The 23,273-nt window shown below is 42.4% G+C and overlaps 2 protein-coding genes across 2 annotated transcripts in view; one reads left to right on the forward strand and one right to left on the reverse strand.

The window, feature by feature from the left end:
• Positions 1 to 3,093: 3,093 nt before the first annotated feature.
• Positions 3,094 to 12,739, reverse strand: DENND10 (DENN domain containing 10). The gene is made up of 9 exons (XM_085064720.1): positions 12,656 to 12,739; positions 11,944 to 12,140; positions 10,718 to 10,797; positions 9,073 to 9,221; positions 8,772 to 8,883; positions 8,313 to 8,413; positions 7,119 to 7,226; positions 6,468 to 6,562; positions 3,094 to 5,799 (listed from the first exon to the last, which is right to left on the reverse strand). Exons 1-9 carry the CDS (start codon positions 12,699 to 12,701, stop codon positions 5,623 to 5,625), a joined length of 1,065 nt encoding a protein of 354 aa, XP_084920846.1. The 5' UTR covers positions 12,702 to 12,739; the 3' UTR covers positions 3,094 to 5,622.
• Positions 12,740 to 14,927: 2,188 nt separating this feature from the next.
• The window catches only part of EIF3A (eukaryotic translation initiation factor 3 subunit A), a 29,281-nt gene continuing 20,935 nt past the window's right edge, over positions 14,928 to 23,273 (forward strand). Inside the window, exons 1-6 of the mRNA XM_085064723.1 lie at positions 14,928 to 15,086; positions 18,761 to 18,951; positions 19,159 to 19,295; positions 21,166 to 21,329; positions 22,401 to 22,600; positions 22,943 to 23,151. Of these exons, the coding sequence (XP_084920849.1) occupies positions 15,038 to 15,086; positions 18,761 to 18,951; positions 19,159 to 19,295; positions 21,166 to 21,329; positions 22,401 to 22,600; positions 22,943 to 23,151 (950 nt within the window). The 5' untranslated portion in view covers positions 14,928 to 15,037. The remainder of the gene's footprint in view (positions 15,087 to 18,760; positions 18,952 to 19,158; positions 19,296 to 21,165; positions 21,330 to 22,400; positions 22,601 to 22,942; positions 23,152 to 23,273) is intronic.

Genomic DNA, 23,273 nt, shown 5'->3' on the forward strand with positions numbered 1-23,273 from the left:
CATCATTTTGATATGTTCATCAGTGAGGTGATAACATTTTGTTGATCCTGTGAAATTATTCAGGGACGCTCAGCTGTCTAGGAAGAGCTGCAGAAAGAGCTTACAGGAGACCCTGTGATTGTGACACTTCCAGTGACCTTTGAGCCATCTCTCCTAGGGCCCCTGCCTGTAGTTATGTGAGGTGCTGCTAAGGCTGTGTGACAAGGATGGAAATGCACTAAATTATGTCCATAAACACAAAAAATTATTTATGTGAAAGTGATCATCACAAGTGCAGCCTCCAAAGCCATAATTTAACTTCCTTAGGGCATAATATGCAGGTCACTGCTCTCCTGTTGCTGAAGGATTAGATCTCTTCATAGTGTGAGGAAACCAATGGTTTCCCAATGCAATCCATCCTACAGGAAGAGAGCAGCACAGAGCAAAGTAAGGAAAAACAGCAGGCCTGGGCTCTTGCAGGAAGACACTCCTGCTGTGCTTTTGGCACTGAACAAAAGCAGGAAGTTGGGGGTTGAGTTGAATTTCTTGTTTGAGTTCTGCCTTTTTTGAGCTTTCCTCTAACAATTTACTGCAGGGAAAGGTCAGACAAGGGAAGAGGAGAGAGTAGCAGCAGAACATCCTAAGGACCTGGAACTGGAGGGGAACATGCTGTAAGGCTGTTCCAGGAAAACCATATGGATACTGTCTGTAGGTTGGTAGAGTTTGCACTACTCCACTCGAGTGAATATTTAAAGATAAAGGATCCTTTACACCTACTGAACTCCACAGGCTCACTCAGCCTCTGTGGGTGATGTTCTTTAGTGCCTGGTAAAATCCCATCAGGGTCAACAAGATAATTGTACTGTGCCAAACCTAAGGGTCTGCTGAGCCAAATATCATCTGCTTGTGGCAGGAGGTTAGAACTAGATGGTCTTTAGGATCATTTCCAACCCAAACCATTCCATGATTCTACCACAGGATCAGGTGGAACAGGCCTCAGCCTGCCTTGTCTGTTTGTCTCCTTCCAAATCTTTAATAGCAGAGGCACAGATAACATCCTACAGTTACATTATGTAAACCCGTGTATCTCTATTAATCCTATTTCAGTTACATACCAGAGGCAAATGCAAAAGCAATCTGATTCCACTCTCAGTAAATACGAACTGGCACTACAATGAAGACCTGCACCTCTCCCCACTCCTTTTTTAAACATAATTTAAGAATGGTTAAAGTAAATGCTAGTTACATGAACCACAGTGGGAACAAGGGAAAAAACCCAAAACCTAAGAGTAGAGCAAAGCCAACAAATAGCAGAGAATATATTGGTGAACTTTGGATTGTCATGGTAACTAGACAAGCTATAAATTCACTGGCACCACACTTGGATGTTTTAAGCAAATTGATGTCATTACAACTCCATGAGTAAGGCTTCTGGAATAGGTCTAGTAATAGTATCTGTTTTTACAGCTGCCCCTTCTCAAACTCCACCAGCTCCTTACTGAATACTTGAGCTGAAATTTGCCATATTAAACTCAGCTCCCTCAGGATTATTAAATACCCCTTTCCTCCATTCTCATAAATGTTTCTATTGCCCTAACCAGAATTTTCCAGGAGGAGGGCAGGCGTCTGCCATTTAAATTGTCAGCCCGGGTGATTCAGCTGCTTCCCAAATCAGGGCAGGGAAAATATGTTACTAAAAAGGCCCTGGCATCCTCAGGCTTGAACCAGTCACTGAGAGGAGAACTGCCAGGACCAGACACCTGGTAGTCCAGAGGTACAAGTGAGGGAACAAGACTGGGACAAGCAGCAAAGCGTCATGTTTGAGGGACCTGGGAGTAGTCAGCAACTACAGGAAGTCTTCCCCTTTGTAATGTGGAATAGATTAACAACATACCAGCCCAAGGCAGGTCTGTCTCCTGCCTTAGCTGGCCCTCTGTTAAGTGACAGTGCATCGGTGGTGGAACCAGTTTAAGCTGTGGTGAATGACAACAGATGGAAGCTTTTGGCTTCAAGGAAAACAGAAGTCTTAGTACAGCACAACATGCTGTACCTCACCTACTCAGCTTGTCATCTTGAAATGTAAGAAAATCCAGTGAGGCTTTCAGCCCCTTTAATGTAGCTTAAAAAAAAAACCAAACCAGCCACTCCCATGTTAAGAAATACTGAGATCAAAGCCTTTCTCAGCTGGCGCTGTGTCCCTGCTTTACCCCCAGGCCTGTAACACAGCCATGCTACTTTTCCTTTTTCCCCACATGCTGGAGGTGGAGGAAGGGTGAAGGCAGGGAGGGAGTCCTGCACTACAGCTCCTTCCCTGTCAGACAGCAAACACCATGCCATGTGCTGCACAGTGTCACTCGGGAAGGAGCTGTTGCCCAGTCTTTGGAGTCTCCTCCCAAGTCCCACATCACTGGGCAGCTCCAAGGAATGACTTCACCCGACCAGAGACGCCTCCGACTCAGCCTCCAGCCAGACAGCTGCCTCAGGAAGGATGTAAGGCAGCTGTGAACTCCCTATACTGAGCTTTACAACTTGTTTTGTATCTAGACATTGATCTGCTTCAACTGACATCTCCCACTACACAATTAACAAACCTTCAGTAGCCATTTCAGGAACAGTCAGAGGCTAGAAGCAGAAGCAGCCAGGATGTGTAAGAGGGATTCTGTCAGATATCCTGTGTCAAGTTTTTCCAGGTTACAAAACATGACACTGCTCCCAGTTGAACATTACCCCCTCACACATTTGCCTGCAGGGGAAACAGGGCAGGACAGCTCATACCAGGAACTAAAACCCGAGGGATGAAAGCAGTAAAGCAAGTAACCCAATTTACTCAGCAAAATCTCAGCTGCAGGGACTGAAGTGTTTATCCTGCTCCCCTTTGCAAGCCTCTGCCCTGCTCACTCTCTGCCTTCCAATTTCTGCAAACACAGTGGAGAATGAATGTTACAGCACAGGAACCATTCACCATTTTGTATTTCTAAAGAACACAAAGGCAATAAAATGAAAAGGAATGCATAAAAATTCCATTTTAAATGGTCTTTGCATCTAGGAGGAAGAAAGGAAGAAGTCTGCTTCTGTGCATCCTCAGGAATGGGAAGAGAGAAATAAGTAGAAATCTTTTCCTGTCCTGACCTTGCAGAATTTTCTATTTTATTTTAAACCTTTTTGAGAAGAAACAGTGTCAAGTCATTAAGAAAATGCAAGAACATTAGGACAATCCTCTGAACGCAGTGAAGCTGAGGGAGGCCAACAAATCTTGTACAGCACTGATGATAAAATCAGCAACGACAGAAGTGTTTGAACATGTAGCAGTACATTTCCAACCTAAACACCAAACCACAGCTCAATCCCAGTATTGCAAAACTAAGAGCTAAGGCCTGTGACTCCATGGTCACAGCTATTCAAGAATAAATTTACATAAATTAAAGGGCAGACTGTTCAGGAATTTTTTAATAGGCATAAGCATGCTATGAGTCCAGTTCCTTAAGTGCAAAATTGTACTTCATCTGTGTTGCACAAACGCCAGAAGATCTAATACAACACTGAGATTTTCAACTGAAACATTTCCAAAACAGAAATCAAAACAGGCATCAAGGTTTAGTTTGCAATTGAGCTTCTCTGCATTTCGTGGTTGTCTCTAGATATGCCTTAAGGGAGTTTGTTACTAAGAAATGATGGGAATTTCTTCTTGGTTACACTGTGGTGTTAAGACAGCTGGCTGAAGCAGATTCAGGTTTTCCTTGGTGAAAGAATTCCATTTTAGTGAACTTTGAAGTAGGTCCTGAATAGAATTTTCAGCACAGTTTTGTAGTTCCTCTATTTCGAGTGTTTTATAGGTCCCAAAACAGAAGCAGCAATATTAAAGAACCATTAACAAAAAACCATTAATGGGCAAATGGGGGGAAAAAAGCTGTAGAGCACTTACAGGTAAACAAAGGCAGTTGCAGTATTTTTCTTGGAAGTTAAAAAAAATTTACATGCTACTGTGTTCAGAATTTAAACTTCAGATTAAGTGTTAAAGTAGAATTTTACATCCCTGAAAATAGGGGATTGTTCTGAAGCACTTTCATTTCCTGACTGTAATAACCACCCATTTTATACACAGATGCCACATTCCTTAATCACATTCTAAAACAGATTTCCTTCAGGTATGATACATAGCAAAAGAACAACTCTTTTTCCAACCAATATTGCTTGCAGGTAGTTACTGATGAGCTCTACCAGTTTCAGAATAGCAAACATCCAATTATTTAACAATATAAATATTGGTTACTAAACTTTTAATCATTAAGTATAAAATCTCTATGTAAAACCACATGCTACAGCCTATCTGTACAAAGGCCAAGGAAAAGGTTATTTTTTTCTTATAACAAAGTGCAACTGCAGAATTGACTGATTTGTTGTGGACACTTCTGAAAAAATACAGATTGTTTGGCTCAGAGCATTTCCCTACAAAGACTCTAAATTCTTCTCAGAAGATTGTAAAGCAGTTAGTTTCAGGTTGCTCAGTAAAAAAAAAAAAATTAAAAAAAAATATCTTGAGTTATGGCTGTGCAACCAAACAAGTAGGCAAATTTTAATTTTCTCTAAACTCTTTCCCAGTTTTCACTATGACTTCAGAAGTTTCCATCTAGATTTAGTTTACACAGAGCACCATCAGACAATACCTGTGTTACAGCTCCAGTCATTCAAGAAGCTGATGCTCTACCTGTGGTACCTGGCCATTTAAACATCCCTGTCCATAAGGCTTTAACTTATCTGACTTTTCTCATGTGGATCAGGAATGAATAGCCAGGTCTCTTTGCAGCTGGGAACCCCCATGGCTTCTCAAATGACTCCAGCTGTAAGGCAGCACTTGTCCATGACCCCCTAAGAAGCCCCATTTTAAGCACAGTAATCCTGTATCTTATCCCTCCATCAGAGGCATGGGACGGAGTGAAAGGGGGGAAACCTCTAAGGCAAGAGTCCAAAAGAGGTGCTCAACTCACACCTGAGCTTCAAAATACCCCTTCCTTTTCATACTAAGGCTACCACATCAGATTTTCCAAGACATCCTTTATTCACACCTAGACACTTTCAAGTAGAAAGAGAGAACTTGTCCATTTATTTGGGATTTCCAGGTATCAGGCAGTCCAGAGCAAGAGCAGCATCTGACAGGCTGACATTCCTGGAAACCCAGAAGGAGCACTCAGACCAGCTGCATGTTCAGGATATCCCTGTGCAGAGATCAGCACATCCCAGCTGTGCTGGTTTCACAGCCTGTGTGCTGCAGCCATGTCCCAGACCTCAGGCAGGCAAGTCAGAGCTGTCCATCTGCTGGAATGTGCAGGACAAACAGCCACTACACTGATGTCTGCCACAGCCTGGACACACTGGCCTGTGCTGCTTGTATAGCCACTCACTTTGTGGTGTGAAATACAGGAGCCACAGATAGACAGTTAGAGTTGGGGAGAGATAATGACACCAGGAATGCTCCCAAATACTTCTCCATATGTTCCCAGTCAAGCTCCAATATTCTGCATTATATCATGGTAACTATGACATTCACTCATACCTTTAGCTTTTCATATAAAATACCAGGTATACCTATCTGGATGGCAGAGACAGCTTTTCTGAACTGGTCCATAACACTGCAGTGCATCAAAATCAGATTTTGAGCATTTGTTCAGCAGCTGCTAAATGAAAAAGGAAGTTTTCTGTGGCTGGTGGAAATCGCTTTTGTTTCAGGGCCTCAGCATTAAGGGTTGGTTTTCCATTGCCATCAGAAACTTCAGTAAGCGAGGCTAAAGTAGCCAAGATTTCTTTTGTCTTCAGAGAAATGTCCTTAAGGAACAGAAAAACAAGAAACCGTGAATATAATATTAGGTGTTATAATGTTTTCACATACACTTACTATAAAAAAAAAATCAGTACAGAACAAAAAAAGGAAATAATGATAAGTAAATAGCTCATTTAAAATAAAGATCCCATTTATTTTAAGGCAAACTTGTAACTGTTCTTCAGCCTGCTCTTGTGCTATGTTGGATAAAGGGAGCACAGCCACTCCTCTCCTGGCCTTATTGAGCTCTGTGACTAAGTCTCTCAGTTGTGAAATGTCTAATATTAGATAGGGGAGGAAGTGAAAAAATGCCATCAGCATAAAAATCAGGTTTTATAGCTAGGAAGCCATATTTAGCACGACCTTGTCAAGATATTGCCAATACTATTGACAAAGCATTAAGCAAAATCCATACCTTGAGAATTAAACCGGGAAAACAGTCTTACAATCAATAGAATTTATAAACTTCCTTCAGCAATGTAGTTACCCAAGAGATAATATAAACTAAATAAATTATCCTTAAAAACCTGCATGATGAATGAAAGTGTTCATTTGTAAAAAGGCAGGAAGTAGAAGAGACTGACTGATTCTCTGTGACACTCTTCCTCCTACTCCCCCCTTCCGCCGAGATTTAGCAATAGAACTTAACTAGATTAAAAAATAAAATATTAACCTTAATGACTTGGCTGTCTGATTTATCTGGATCTTCTGCAGACTGAACAATCAGTTGTCCAATTTCTTTGTGAAGTTTTCCCATTGTCATTGCCTCTGTGTAAGAAAAAAACCAAACACCACACATGAAATCACCTTTTTTATGATACCTAGAAATGCGTATGAATAACACACCAAACTGAGGATTCTTTTCATGACTGCCCTTTGAAATCTATTGGTAAAGGCAATAACCTTAGATCAACAGCCAGTACCTCTGAAGGGGCCCTTAGCAGATGATAAGGAGCAGCAGGGTGATAAGCAAGATAGGAGCTTTTCGTTCAAATAGCCCCCAAATCTTCAAGTGTTTAGTGCCATGTTTTTCCAAAGACTCATATCTCTCCATTCAGATGAAATTCTCTTCCATGTCTAACATGGATGTTATGAAATCTCAGTTATGCATTTTTTTTGGAAGATAAAGCACTTCTCTCCAAATTCCAACTTTAACCAGTCTTCCAGGGTTGCAACAAAATTAAAAGACAGAAACTTACATATTGACTTTTTAAAACATGGATGAAAAAAGGATCATGACTGTTTTACCTACAGTGAGGTTGCACAATTACTGTCAACTCTGGAATAAACTGCCTCTAAATTCAAAATACAAACAGCAACCAACCTTTTACTACAGGGGAAACAGTAATCTCACTGTCTGCCAAATTCACATACACATCATACAGGTCTGATCTACTGTTCACTTCAGAGTCTGTAAATCCAGCGATATAACCTACAGAATAGAATTTAGCAAGATTAGGATCTTCATAAATAAAACTAAAAATCACAGTCCTAAAGTCTGTTCTAAGAGTATTTGACACAATACTCATTAGACCCAGGAGGCTGCTCTCTTGATATTATCATTCAAAAAGTGTTTAGCAGATGCTTCATTTCCAAGGAGGTTAAAAATCAACTTCTGAAATTGCCTTGAACATGGATGAACTGTAATACTACATCAGTATCACCAAGTTATCAATCTGAATTTTTAAACTCTGTTTCTACCTTCCTACTAAAAATTACTCATTTGCAACTTTCTCATTACAAAAATCTCCACTCTGGAGCCTCTTGTCACAAAGTCAGCATTACACTGAAACAGAGGAGTAAACCCAGCAGATTTTCTTACTTATAGCATGTCAGATGAGCAAGCTTAGACCAGTTTTTCTCCATGGAAGATGCTTAGTGAGCTGTAGAAATGTTGAAGATGAGTAGTCTCCTTGCTCATTTTCTGTATAAAGAAGCCTCTTAATGGCCACATGATGTGTCATAGTAACCTCTGCATTAACCAAGGGCTTGTTCCTGGATTATGCATTAAGCACTGTGCACACACAGCAGTGTGTCACAGAGACCAAACTCCTACACAGCCAATAAAGTCTACCTGTGCTTAGGAGCCTCAGACTTCACTGACATCAAAATAAAAGTCTGGAACTTCAGAGTTAGGAACTCAAAAAAAGCCATTCTGTTACTAGTGATGTGTAGAAGTTGGAAATAAACATAGCTTCTAAAGTGAGCTGCTTCTGTACAACAGCAAGACTTTCAATCCCTCCAATCAAAGCATCAAAAAAGTCTCAAGGCTCCTTTGCATCTGTGATTAGGGATAGACTGATGTGGATCCACCCAAAGCCACCAGATTAACTAATTATCTTCCCACATACTTGTTTAGTTGATTCTTTTCCAAAGAAAATGATGTTTAGCTTTGATCAATACCATTAATAGCAAAATAACATTTTTTCCCCTCCAAAGTACACTGGTGCAAGACCTTGCAGCAACAGAAATGGAAATTAGATTTTCCTTGTATTTTTGATTAATAAGTTATCACTACCTGTACAGGCTTTTAAGGCTTCCAGTTCCTCCTCATTTAGATGCACATATGAATGAAGAATTGACCAGTCTTGTCGATGCCACACCAAAGCAGGCAAAGTCCTAGGGAGATTAGAGTGCAACTTGAGACATGGTAGATTTTTACTCACACTAACTGAAGTTTCACAGTACAAATTGCATGCCATGAAAAAGAACAATTATGAATAGGTCTCATTTGGGATGCAAACATATATAGAGAGATTTCTGCTATCAGTGCAAGCAAAGTTCATCACTCATTCCACCTTTTAATTTCTCTGAGTTGAGGAACATACAGCTGAAGCCTTAAGAGGGTTTAGCGGAATTTCAATGAACAGGTTTAAGATGATTTTTTTCTCCTAAAATACGGGTTTTTTTCTCAATGAAGGTTCAAAATTTGTTTGGCTTCTGGGGGTGGGTAGGAAGGAAGGAATTGACAAAGTACCTGGTAAATTCCTGGATAGCTTCTATTCTAGGATGGTACACTACAATTCTCTTCTTTAACATCAGTGCTGTATATAAAATAACTGTTTCCATTCCAAACTGAGACACTATATCTAGAAAAGAGAGAAAATTATTTTATAGAAGATATATATGCTGATATTATCATTTGTTTTTTGAAGAAGTTTAATAATAACATCACAAGTAATACTGTTAGCACTGTTTACTTGAAATGCACATGAAAATAAGACTGTATTTTATGCTGTAAGACAGAAATCAGAATAGAGACTCTGGCAGTAATTAACCTTTGATGGAACCAGCAAGGTAAGCCTTCCGAGCATCAAAATCCTTGCTGAGGAAGGATCCATTTTCTTCACTTTGGCAGATGCCCTTTGTAAGGACTGCAATGTAACTCTCCATCATTTTAACTGGACTTCCATGCTTCAAGTAGATTCTGTGTGAAAAGAAGAGAGTCTGATTTTTTAACTGCAATAAGTACTAGTATACATATGAAAAATTAAAAATCAGTATCACAAAGAGCATTACTACTTTTATTTTGGACACCTAATTGAAGTTTTAAATACTAAATTAGAAATCTCCCAACATGTACGCAAACACATCTGCCTTTTAGAATATAAAATAACGCTGTATTCTTGTTTCAGTTTTCTGTTTTATGAATCAACATGGACTAAGATAGAAACACACCTCAAAGGTGTAGAGAGGGGGCCAGACAAAGGATTCTTTGCAGACTTGGAAGGTGTCTGCCTTGTGAAAATCAACTACCACAGTAACTCCTATTATTACATGCGGACTATGAGTAGTTATTTTTTTTAATCCAAGTATCATTTGCCATTCTTATGTACTCTTTGTTAAATGATGAAAGAAAAATATAAATATGTCCTTGATACTCATTAAAAACCCAAAATGACACAGAACCACACACCAAGAGAACCCATGCACTGTCAGCTGTCTGCCAGGAAGCAGAGAGATACTGTAATCCCTTTTATAGGTTAAGATATTTCAGGAATAGCACTGAAGCTGTCAACTACACATTTTCCATGTTAGCTGTAGTACAAAGCTACATCACATTTGAAACTCAATTATTAATCATGTTTAGGAGAATCCATTCCAGATTTGAAAAGAAGTACTAGCTGATAAATCAGCATTAATGCAATCCACAGCAAATCTAAGTATTGCATGTATCACCAAAAAAGAACAAATCTCTGTTTTTCAGTACCCTGCAGAATTGGTAAGCCTGAAGGCATTCCCAAGTCTACATTATATATAGTAAGTCCCAAGAGCACAATAACCTCACAATTGCATCCAATTAGCTGCAAAATCTCAGGGAATACTCTTGGTATCAAGAATTGGGACCAAACTAATTTGGAAACTGAAGGAAAAGCAAAATAAGAAGCAGAGAGAGAGCATGAGAATGGGGACATGAAGGGAAGTGAGTAAACAGGACAAGGAAATGAGAAGATGGTAGTTTGGCTGGAAGAGGGCTCTCATTTCCCTAGAGGAAAAGCAAAACCTTCCCTGGGTGCTGTGCTTAGCTCAGAGGAGCTGCAAGAAGCATCTACAGAGATGTTGTGGAGGGATGCAAGTTGTTCACCATACACATGGTGACCTTTAAGTCCAGCACTGACCTCTTCCCAAATGTTAACACTTTAAAAAAATACATTCTCAGAGAAAATGAATGTGGGGGGGGCTGGTGGTGTACGTCTGGAGAAAATACACATTAAAAGCCAATGGACATCTGACATTCACCCAACATTTACAGCATGAACTCGTGACAAGCTCAAATCAAGGATTTTTATCATCTGATTCCATTTGTAGGACTGAGATTCCAGCAGACTGTTTGAACAAATGTGGTACAGTGAATTTAACCTTTTGCTCTGGCAAGATCTAAGCATGCAAACAGCAGTACCTCAGCCCAGCTTTTATACAGACCTACAGAGAATCCTGGTGAAGGCTGCATATTTCTCTGGGTTGAAGTCTTTGGCCGTCAGGACAATGGAGAAGTGGGTCACCTGCACATGACACAGAAACACACAGAGCTCAGTTAATGATGCCACACGAACAGTCCTGGTCACTTCACTGTCAAGGCTCCAAGTTCCTAACTGCAGAAATGGCCTGAGTAGTGAATTTCTGATGTGACTCAACTCTAGTACAGACTATCTTTTGCTCAACCCACACTACAAGAGTTGCTGTCCTCTAATCTCCTGAGGTTATTAAAAAACAGAAAGGCATTTTTCTTCCTCATAGAAGAAAGGAAACTTCCAGAATGGGTTGCCAAAGGAGGCTGTGGAGGCAGACAACACCAACATATTTAGAAGGAGACTGGAAAAAACCACACAGATAGCAGGCCCACAAACAGAACTGCTCTAACTTCCTCAATCTAATGATTGTGGGCTGGGACAGTACGAGACTGGAAGTCTGCAGACAATGACCAGGGTCACGTATCCTTCTGAAACAGCACCTTCCACTGCCACTGTCAGAGACAACACTGTGACAATTTTATTTTATTTTATTTTATTTTATTTCATAGGAGATGTAAGCTTGAAGTGAGGAAAGGCAAGCAACATTCTGCTGTGGGCATGCGAAATTGCCACATTATCTTTCTACCTAACAACATAGCGTGAAACATGAAAATTGAACAGATTTAACAGCCAGTTTAACAATTTTCATAACAGGGAAAAGACAGAAGATACAAATGTATTTGCTGTCTTTCAGTAATCAATGCACTGGAAAAGGAAGTACCTACATAACTCAATCCTTTGAAAAAAAAGCATCAAGTTCTACAGGAACAAGATTGTGAACACTATGAAACAAACTGTGTAGAGAAAAACAAACTGCTGAACTTGCAATGCAAAGTAACTAGAAATAGCAGCATGAAATAGCATTTGCATGTTAACACAAGGAATCTAAATTGGGTAATGAGTATCTCAGTCATTATGCAATTCCATCCAATATATGCCTTGGTGAAAAACAAAACGTAGACTGGTTGGATACCTGGATAGAGCTGCATCTGTGAGCACACAACACCTTGAATCCCTTCACTTGCTCACAGCTCTTCCTTATGTTTCCCTCAATGGGAAAACACTGCTCAACCTGCAGAGGAAGGTCTGCAGAAGCCCTCCCTGCATTCTCCTGATAAAAACCCTGCCAAGTCTTACCTTTTTCAAGGCTGGAGAATCTTGAACTTCTACCGTTGTGATGTAGAACCAAGACCTTTTATACTGGCCGAATACAAACGTATGAAGCAATTTGTTTTCATCTGTAAGGCAGCACTTTCGCAGCAACAGAGTCCTCAGTTCAGCTGTTACGGACGGATAACACCAAACCCACAAAGCATCTCCGTTGGTGTCTTTTTCTATGGTGGAAAGATGTTCACTGTGAGAATGCCAAACAGCAGCAAGGAAGTAAATCGATTAGTTAATCAGGGTTAATCAGGTTCGTTTCCTGGAATCAGATTAAAATTCCACCTTACCCTGACCCTAGACATCCAGTTCTGCCACTATGGTTTAAACCTTAGGGCAGCAATTCTGACACAGGTTTTATTTTTTAAATAATATTAAATCTCCATTCATGACCTGCTTCATGAGGTCAAAGAAGCACCAAGTTCGAATGCACATTCCATATGAGCACGGTATTGAGGAACAAGCACCCGGACCAGCTTATTTATGATCTTCCCTATTTCTGATTTCGCAACACAAGCCTCGGAAGCCGCGAATTTCAGACACTTGGGCCGAGTTGTGCAGGGCTGAGCTCCGCAACAGGCAGAGCTGCACCTCGGCACCGCCCGGGCCCACGGCCTCAGCGCGGCGGGCAGCAGCACCGCCCCGGGCCCTGCACCGCCCCGGCTCCCCCTCACCGAGCGGCCCTCACCGATCAGCCCCACGGCCCGCAGCAGCTGCGCCTCCGGCTCTGCCATCTTCGCTCCGCCGCCTTCCGCCCGCCCGGCCCGCTCCACCCTCACGGCCCCGCTCCGCCCGCCCGCCGGCCCGCCTCCCCGCCATGCACCGAGCGCTGCCCGCCCGCCCCGCTGCCGGCGGCCGATCCTCTGGGAACGGGGTAACAGGAAAACGGTCTGGGAAAATAGAAGTGGTTTTCGTTGTCTGCGTCACTAAATCCCAGGCTGGCTCGGGTTGGAAGGGAGCATGGTGCTCAGCCGGTGCCACCGCCTTGCTCCAGCAGGTGCCCAGAGCACGGCGCTGAGGATGTGTCCCGACGGCTTTTGGACATCTCCGACCAGGGAGACTCCACAGCCTCCGTGGGCAGTGTCCCCGTGCATGACCACTGCACAATACAGATGTTTTTCCTGACATACAGGTGGAATTCCCTGTGTTTCTGCCTGTTGCCTCTTGTCGTATTGCTGGGTACCAGTGAGCAGAGCCTGGTCTGTCCTCTGACACCTCCATTAAGATACTGACAGACACGGATGAGATCCCTGCTCAAGTAATCTCTTCTCCGTGCTGAACAGGCCCAGCTCCCTCAGCCTTTCCCCAAAAGAGAGCAGCTCCAGTGCCCTCATCATCTCCAAAGCCCTCTGTTACCTCACTCTGTAAGTCAAGGGCACAGTTCATGTGAAATGTTACACCAAACCACCTCCTGAAGTCACGGCCAGGAGCTGTACCGCTGAGCAACCCAAAGCACAGACATCTCTGTGCTTCTACACAGCATGGATGAAGGCTGGCTTGTGCCCAAGAGGTGGCTGAGTGGGGTGAGGAACACTCATGGAAAACAGAACTATTCCTGACTAACTCCAGGCATCAACAAATTTATTTGAGAATGTCAAGATCTCATTTTCAAGTCTGGATGAACAGTGGCACCTGAACATTGGACTCCATGATCTTAAGGGTCTTTTCCAACCTAAGTGTTTCTAAGAATACCATGACACTGATTAGTAGATGAAACTTACGAAATAACTGGGATAACTAGAGGAGCATCAGAAGCTGGCAAAGAAAATGTGCATTCTGGGAAAGGCCAGGCCTGTCCCTACCTGGCTTGGGAACACGCTGAAGGGCAGCCTGCCATATGATTTTCATGAAGTCCTGAAGTTAAGGCACACACATTTAATATATACCATGTAGGAGAAGACATGAGGAGTCAGACCATAAAAGTTGCTCCTGACACAAAATCGTCTTGATCGCAGCCTGGAGGGCTTTCAGGAACTTCAGAGAGACCCAAACACATGGGGTGGGCTGTCCAACAGCAAATCCTGCTCTAACTCAGCAATAAATAGCAGGCAGCACACCTGCAGTCCCCATCAGAGCACAGGTCCCCCCTGAGAAGGCTGCAAGGACTCAGAACAGGCACTGGCTCCAGCCACCTGGGGAGCTGCCACCCAGACCTCAGGTAGTTGACTTTTGAATTAATTCTATGAATACAAGAGAAGGACTTGTTCGGCCCTATAAATACCTTAGTGATGACTCTACTTAATGCAGCCCATACTAAAACACAGGTCTGTCATAGTTTAGGAATGGAATTTCCCAATGTTCTGCTCCCAGTGAAACACCCCGGACCACGCACCGCTCTGAAGGTGCCTCCTGCCTCCCCCTCCGACAGGATGGAGAACTGGGGGTACAAAAAGATAAAGTTCATGGGTTGAACTTTACTAGAATAATTTACTAGAAGCGGCAATAAAATATTATAGAATAGAATAAGAAAGAATATTATAGAAATATTATAAGATAGTATAGATCTTATTTTATTATGTATACATATAATATAGATAATATACATAATATATATTTTATTATATATAAAATATCATAGAAAGAATATTATAAAAAAGAATATTATAGAATAGAATAAGAAAGTGAACAGTACGAACAGTGCTAAATACAGTGTGTGAGACAGACAAACGACTCACACGGGGCCGGAGCCCCTCGACCGCCACCCCGGCAAACCCCGCTGTGACCCCGCTGTCGTTTAAAGCTCAAAGGGCTTTGTGGAGCTCGTCCCGCGATCCCCTCCCGATCCCGATCCCCTCCCAGCCCCGATCCCCCCACGGTCCAGATTCCTCCACAGTCTTCTCCCGCTCCCGATCCCGATGTCCCCACGCTCCCCTCCCGCCCCGATCCCGGTCCCGCCGGGCGGTTCGCGCGCGCGCCGGGCGGGGTTTCCGCTTCCGCCGGGGCCGTCAGGGCGCTCGCGGCGCCTTTCCCTCCTCTTCCCTTCCCGCTCCCTCCCTTTCCGGCCGCGCGCGCCGCCTGGCTGGAGCTCGGAGCCGCCGCCGCCCCGTGAGGAGCCGCCGCCGCCGCCATCATGCCGGTGTACTTCCAGCGGCCCGAGAACGCCCTGAAGCGGGCGAACGGTCAGTGCGGGCCGCGCCCACCCACTCACAGCGCTGGGTCGCCTCTGGCGGCGCTTCCCGGCCCCCGGCCGCGCCCGCCCCGGGACCCTTCGGCCGGGCCGGCCCGGGAGAGCCCACCCGGAATGCCCCGGCGCTGAGCGGAGCCCGCCCGGGAGCGCCCGCCCGGGAGGGAGCGGGCGGCGCGGCGCCGCCGCCGCGGGGAAAGGGCCGGGCCGGGCCGGCGCGGCCGTGCCGCATGGCGGAGGCGAGGGAGGCCCGGCGGGCGCGGGGAGAGGGCCCGGCCCCGCCTCCCGCTCCCCTGGGCCCCACGGCGGCCTCCGGGCCAAGGGGGAGCCGCCACGGCCTCGGCCGGCTCTGGCACGGCCTCATCCCGCGGGCCTGAGCCCGCCGGCGGTAGGGGCGGCCGGGGCTGGGCTGAGCGGGCCGGAGCGCACTGTCCTGCCGGGGTGATCTCAAACCCGGGCTGATCTCGGGCCCTTCTGTCCCCTGTGGGATTCCTATGTTGTGTCCCGTCCTTCACGTGACTCCGGTGAGAACGCAAATGGTTAAACTCCTTCACTGCTGCACAGGCTGGTAGCACTGGTTTGCCCGTGGAAGACCAAGCAAGAGAGACAATTCAGCGCTGTAGCCGTCGCTTGCTGACTGCCACATAACAGCAGGACTGGTTATATTTATCATCTGGCTCATTTCGGGCCAAATATATGGCTTTGACGCTTCTGTTTTTTATAGTATCCTATTTAAAGCCCTTAGCAAGACCATTTAGACCCTTCGTTGTCACAGGGCTGATCACAAGATAACACTTAAAGACATCCACGGCTTACAGATGATGTATGGGTCTTGAAATGACAGCAGAAGAGGCTGCATGGTCTGGGGACTGTGCATTATTCAAGTACTTACTATATTATCAAGGAAATGTTAAAGTTCTGCACGTCCTCAAGATTTTTAATTAAAAATTCATTGTAAAAATCTTTCTATCAAGGTAAAAAGCTGAAAGATAAAATCAACTTCAGTCAGCTTTCAAGGATGAAGCTGTGTTGCATCAGTCCTTTCACTGGAAAAGATGCATGTACCATAATATATAAACTTTAATTATACCTCAGAATTCTTGGGTAGAATAAGTTGTGCTTACTTGGTGTGCAAGTCACATTTCTGGGATATTGACCTTAAACTGCTCATTATTATTGATGCTTTCCTGGTATTTAAATTCACATTTCTTATACTGCTACAAATCTACTAAATTGTATTGAAGTGTGAAGGAGTCGAGTTAAACTGAAGGGGATATTTTCCAGACATATGCTGGCAATCCTGAATTTCAGTGGACTAAGCGGAAAACATGGCAAGCAGTGTCAAGTTTTAGAAACTGAAGGGGCTCAGTCTTACCACAGCCAAGCATAGTAAAGGGTGGAAAGTGGTACCTAAGACTGTGTGTTGCAGGAAACAGTTTAATGTTAAACTGACATTTCAAACTGGAACATTCAGTGCAGTTTCCAGTGTGTGCATTTTGTATGTAAGATTCAAGTGAGCATTAGAAGCACTTAATGCTTCATGTTCTTTATGACTTCAGCATACAGGGGTGATCTTTGGAAATATGAAAAGCTTGAATGATTTGAAGTATATACACATATGTAAGAAAGGCCTTTTTTTCCAAGTGATAAATGTAGGTCAAGGCCAACTGTCAGTTAGTGTTAATATTTGGCATTGCTTTGTGCTCAGGGATGTAATGCAACTTTGGGGGAGTGTTTTATTGTTGCAGATAGTGAGCTTGCTCACTGTGAGAGATACTGTAAAGCACATGACATCTTTGTCACCTCCTGTGGTGACATATGTTTTCTCAGATTGAAAACTGAACTTAATTCAGGATTTTGGGCTAGCAGTAGGTGAGTTGTTGATGTGTATCTGCTGGTACTTAGCCACTCAGAGCTTCTGTTGCTGCTCTGGATGCCTGTTAGCATTTGAAGTATTATAAAAGAAAAAAAATAGTAGAAGGTAACTCTTAGAGCTGTTTATGGGCTCAGCTTTGCAGTTTGTATGTTACAGATCTGAGTTTCCGTAACTTCCAGTTCTTACTGCAGATCATGGTGATATGTACTGTATTTGATTCTTCAGGTTCACTTTGTGCTTTTACTGAAGTGTCTCTTAAATGAGCCTTAATTATTTGACTTACTCGTAAGAACCTGCTTGGCCAGAGTTAATTAAAAGTTTCAAAACAATATGAATTAATTTTGTGCTTTGTCCAGTTGGTTGTCGACCACTGAGAGCTGCTGTTGGAGTACCTTGATGTTGTTGCAAGATTAAACTTGCCTTTCAAGTTCATTTTCATAAATAAAATGTAAAGCTGAGCAGTAATTGTCTCAAAAGCAGCTCTGAGACAGAATAGCAATGTAAATTATGGGATGGAGGGCAGCTTTGTTAAAATTCCCTTGGTGAGTAAAAAAGTGCTCCTGGATACTGTCACACCGTAACCTTGATTATCTTCAATTGTATCACAGTGCTTTCTCTAGAAAGGAATTTGCTCATCTTACGCCAGCTCATTATTTACGTACACTGAGCCCTGAATATGAGCTGTTGTGATCCTTAGATTAAAACCACACTGCTGCGTTCAGTCTATATCTTTTGCCATGTTTAACTTCAATTTTGAGATTCCAGAACTAGGAAGCTCTGTCTGATGTCTGAGCCCCTTGAGCAAGCCCCTACTCTAATAGTTTCTGCCATTATTTCTTTAGGAAGGGAGTGCTTTCCAAAGTACTTCATGAGGAGTACTGGCTCCACCCCTCAGCCTTTAAGGATAGGCACATTTCCCACTAGCTGTACTTGACCTCCCTTATCTTTTAAACCTGTTTGCTTCCCATTCTGTGTGTTCATTTCTGCTGCTTTTCTGCAGTGCAGAGTACATTCAGAGTAGGGTCTCTGTGTATGTGGGACTCTGCTTTGGTGTTTGCTCATGAGTGGTTTGCTGTGTTTTGTGGGAAGCAGAATGTGTGGGATATCAGAGGTGGGAGTTGCTGTGATACTGAGAGCTCCTGTTAATAACAGCAGCTGCTTAGGGATGAGTAAATGGGGCACTGGTTTCAGCAGCAAGGCTTGATTTAAAAAGTGTCTCACCCTTCAATTGAACTGCAGCAACTTTTGATGTAACATCTATAAACTGAAGTGCTAAACCACTGAGGAGTTAAAAAAAACCAACAAATGAACAGCTGTGCTGAAGGAAGTTTTCTTCCTTCCTCTCCTTCCTCTCTCCCTCACCTGAGAGCAAGACTTTCTCTTTCAGTCAGATTCATAGTCTTGTTCTGCATCTGTTAAATGCCCTTGGTAGGTGCTGTACCCACAAGCCTCCTGGTGTGTATTCCTTGTCCATGATGAAACCAGCTGTAAAACCAGATGTGTCTATTTTATTCATGTGTATGATGTGCTCAGTCATGCCTGGATGGATGGAGAGACATCTCCGCTATCCTGAAATTCCCATGTAAATTTACAAAGAACATTTGTTTGCCAGTTACGTCATTGAACGACTGGCACTGAGTCACATCTGCCAGCATTTTTAATGTGGTCAGCTAAATAAAACCAACAATGAATCTTGGGTAAAGTTAATTAAATTCTGAGTGTTTACTGTGTTAAGCATAAAACATGCATCTTCTGGTGTGCAAGGCATTTGCTAATTGGGATTTTACTTTCAGAATTTCTTGAGGTTGGGAAAAAGCAGCCTGCCCTAGATGTTCTCTATGATGTTATGAAAAGTAAGAAACACCGAACATGGCAGAAAATCCACGAACCGATTATGCTGAAGTACCTGGAACTCTGCGTGGATCTCCGCAAGAGTCATCTGGCAAAAGAAGGATTGTACCAGTACAAGAATATTTGCCAGCAGGTATGGCTTTTGATTTTTTAATTTTATTTATTTATTTATAGGACACGTGGTATCTGTCAGATGATATAATCTGAAAGTAACTGATTTGCCCTGAATTAGGATTAATCTGCCTTTTAGATGTTCTTGGGTTTGTAGCATTTGCATTTTAAACATTTGCTGCCTATTGTGGGTGGAAACATCTTCCCATTTTTTTTGCCTTTGGTGTAGGTTAACATCAAATCTTTGGAGGATGTTGTTCGAGCCTACTTAAAATTAGCTGAAGAAAAAACAGAAGCAGCTAAGGAAGAATCACAGCAGATGGTGCTGGACATAGAAGACTTGGATAACATTCAGACTCCAGAAAGGTGTGCAGCCTGTCTTCAAAATGTAGCAATTTTACAGAAAGTATCTTTATTTTCCTTCACAAAGCTGAGATAGAAATGTGGTGGACTTGAAACAGAATATTAGTGGTCTAGAGGTTTTAAAGGTAGGGAAAACAGTAGGAATTTTACATTGAATGAAATCCTGAGTCTGTGTAAAGAAAAGTAAAAAAAGCAAGTAGTAAAGAATAGAAAACGTAGGTGCAGTATGAGTGGTTCTGGAAGTTGGGTCACCACTTTCTAGTGTCTGCTCAGATCTGCATCTGTACTGGCAATACCAGAGAGAGTTTATTATGGTTAACTGCTCATTACTGGTTGATGTAGAAATGCTGTTAATTATATTAGACCAATGTAATTCCTGTATATTACCACCTCCATTTCTTCTGACCACATTGGGCATATACAAACAAAAGGAAATGTTACTTTATACTTGCTTGGTTAACTGATGAGATAATAGAAGGAAGGTCATGGAAAGTACATTCAAGAGAGAATAGGATACATAATAAGAACAAAGAATGATCAAAGAAAATTGGAAGAAATTACTGAAGTAGAGGATATTTGTCTTGTGTAGGAATAGACTTGTGGTAGTCAATTAATACTCACAAAGACATGGAGTAGAAGGCTGTAGATTTACATGTTAACAGCAAAACTCTCCAGTAGAAGTTGGTTGCAAAAAAGAAGTGGTTATAGATGTGTCTTCAGTAGGGGAGCAGTGCCATTCATGTTATTTCCAGTGCCTGAAATTGTTACAGAGGAATTCACTAATAGCTAAACAGTGATGATTGACTGACTTCTCTTTTCCTTGTACTCCTTTCTGTAACAGGTCTAGGGAATGTGTCTTTTCAATCACACTTCTCATCTAAACAAGCACAGTTTCTTTAGTGTTTTTTAGGTCCTGTTTTCTAGATTTCTCATACTTTTTTGCTGGATTCACTTCTTTATCTCTTGGAGAAGGTACTGGTGACATGTCATGTTTAATAGCATATGTAGTACTGGTACCCAAGGGAAGCAAATTAGAGCTGGAAATGGTGTAGTAGAAAAGAGTTACAAGAGTTAAGAGTTTATATTAGAAACAGTTCAAAAAGAATTTTAAAAATGAAGGCTTAGGGATGATAGTTCTCTGTGAGTTTAGCATGTTGAGTGGATTGTTCAGCAGAAAGGGATCATGTGGAACGTCTCACTGAATTGGTCTCAGTGTCGTGGGAATGCTTTCCCCAGTCTTATATTTCTGTGATGAGGGAATGAAGTTCTAAATGCAAGATTATCATATCTTACTTCTGACATATTTAAACATCTTTTTCATGTCAGAATTTGTAAAGGATTTGAAATGTTAATGTGAGTATTCTGGTTTCTGATGTGTGCGGATCATAACACAGCGCTTGTGTCACATGTTGACATGAAGTGAACTCTGGCAGCAGTGCTGGTGACTAAAAGGGAAGTGTCAGCAAGCACTAAAGTGTCTGCATTGACAGTGATACATGACTGTAACAGAGGTACAGGACACAGCTCCCTGCTAGGAAAGGGAAGGTGAAAATCCTGGAGTTAGTTTCCTTTGGCTTACTTGTGAAGGATACAAGTTTCTGATGTCTTACCTGGAGCTTGGGCATGTCAGTTGTATATGCAGTGGCCAAAGTTTGAAACTTAAAAGTTTGAAATAATTATCTACATCCTTTATAGGAAAAGGGAGCAGTCTGATGCACCAGTTTGAAAATAAGCAAAAGACCATTCAGCAGCAATTAGCTGTTCAGATCTGCCCAGTCTCATCTTAGAACTTGATAAGAAAAAGTTATGAGAATTGTAGGGAATAAACCACTTCTGTTTTTTCTTTTTCCTTACCCTCCTGTCCTGACTATAGTGTTCTTTTGAGTGCTGTAAGTGGAGAAGACACTCAGGATCGTACTGACCGTCTGCTTTTGACACCCTGGGTTAAATTTCTTTGGGAATCCTATAGACAGTGTTTGGATCTTCTACGAAATAATTCTCGTGTAGAACGCCTGTACCATGACATTGCACAGCAAGGTAGGTCCAAAAGATGGAAACTGGAAGTATCACGATGTGGTGTCTCCCCTTCATGGGGAAGGGAACATCCAAGATTTATAGATGCTTGTGGTCAAAAGGAACAACAAGAAACAGAGAGTCCTCAAAAGCTTACAGAGTTTTATTAGTAAATGGCACACTTGGCATGGAAATTGGTATGTTAGTCCCTGACCTCCCTGTGTAACCACATGGCAGTGGGGTGTGGATGAAGGGATAGGGTGGAAGAAGACAGGGTTGAATTAAAGAGAGGGATAGAGATAAAGAAAGGAATGGAAAAATAGAGGGATCACCAGTCCTTGTTTCAGAGTTGATCCAGCTGATGGGGTGTCCAGGGTCCTGGGGTGCACACGCACATGGCCTTCATGGGGGGGGGGCTTTTTATAGATAAGTTTCTCACTTTTTATGCAACTCAGTTGTGATACTCAGTCTGTTCTTCTGGACCTCTCTGGAAATGGGTTGAAGGGTTTCAAGGCTCTTGGGTGGTCTTGATCCTCCTCTGCAGTCCATCCCCTCTTCTTGACCTCTTTCCTGCACTGTGCTGTCTGTGTTGTGCTTATCTCCAGAAGCCAGAACAAAAACTGATTTTTGAGAGGAACTTTGGCATTAACAGCAGGTTTTTTTTTCCTCTGTCATTTCCAGTCATTTGAAAGGTTCATTTGACTTTACAATATTTAGATGACTTGAGAATTTTTTCCCACGTTTTACAAAGCCAAAACCTGAATTCATGCCATTCACAGGATTTTGTTTGCTCTTAATTCAAACTAAAAGCTGGAATCACTACATAAATTAGAACATTTTAAAAGAGACCTAAAGTATTCCCTTTGCTCTTTAAGCTTAATTATGTAGAAACATCTTCATCTTTTGAGGTCAAGATGAAAATGCTCTGCATTGTCACTTACTCATTATGTGTGACAGATTGTACCATGTTTGAGATGTCTTTTGACTGCAAATGAAGATTCTTTAAATGTACTGATTTACATATTTGAATCCCATTTAGAACTGCCATGGTCACCATTAGTAAACATTTTTAATTCACTTTATTCATTTTTGCAGCTTTCAAGTTCTGCCTGCAGTACACGCGGAAAGCAGAGTTCCGCAAGCTCTGCGATAACCTGCGAATGCACCTGGGGCAGATCCAGCGGCATCACAACCAAAGCACAGCCATCAACCTCAACAATCCTGACAGTCAGTCCATGCACCTGGAGACCAGGCTGGTGCAGCTGGACAGTGCTATCAGCATGGAGCTGTGGCAGGTATGCAGCAGGGCTCCCCCATCACACTGTGGCCTGCAGCTTTTCCAGAATTTTTTTTGGTTTTTTTTTTTCTCCCCTTGGTTTGTAGCTTGAAAATCTGAATGAAACAAGTTTTCAAAAATACCAAATTCTAAGCAGATAGTTAATGGAGTATGTCCAAATAATTTATTAGGAAAGAAGTATTTAATTTCATGTAGCTGACAAAACTGAAGATCACAGCTTTAAGTAGTATTAAATATTTTACAGTCTTACAACCTTTAATGAATTTATGTTTTTCCTTTTTTGAGTTGTTGCAAAAGTCTTTCTAACCGTAGTGTATTTGGTTATTTTGGGTTTTTTTAGGAAGCTTTCAAAGCAGTGGAAGATATTCATGGACTATTTGCACTGTCTAAGAAACCACCCAAACCACAGCTGATGGCAAATTACTATCACAAAGTTTCAACTGTCTTCTGGAAATCAGGAAATGCTCTTTTTCATGCATCCACCCTTCACCGCCTTTATCACTTATCAAGAGAAATGCGAAAGAATCTCACACAAGAGGAGATGCAGAGGTGGGGAAAGATACATGCTGTGATCTTAGAATCTGTTTTTAAACCCCTAGGTTCAAAAATAAACTAAATTGTACCCCAAAAGAAGTAGATGACATGTATGGCTATGAGCAGCTCTGCCTAAA

The sequence above is a fragment of the Lichenostomus cassidix genome, chromosome 6, assembly GCF_008360975.1.
Source record: "Lichenostomus cassidix isolate B80296 chromosome 6, HeHo_3.0, whole genome shotgun sequence".
In the NCBI taxonomy this organism is placed as follows: Eukaryota; Metazoa; Chordata; class Aves; order Passeriformes; family Meliphagidae; genus Lichenostomus; species Lichenostomus cassidix.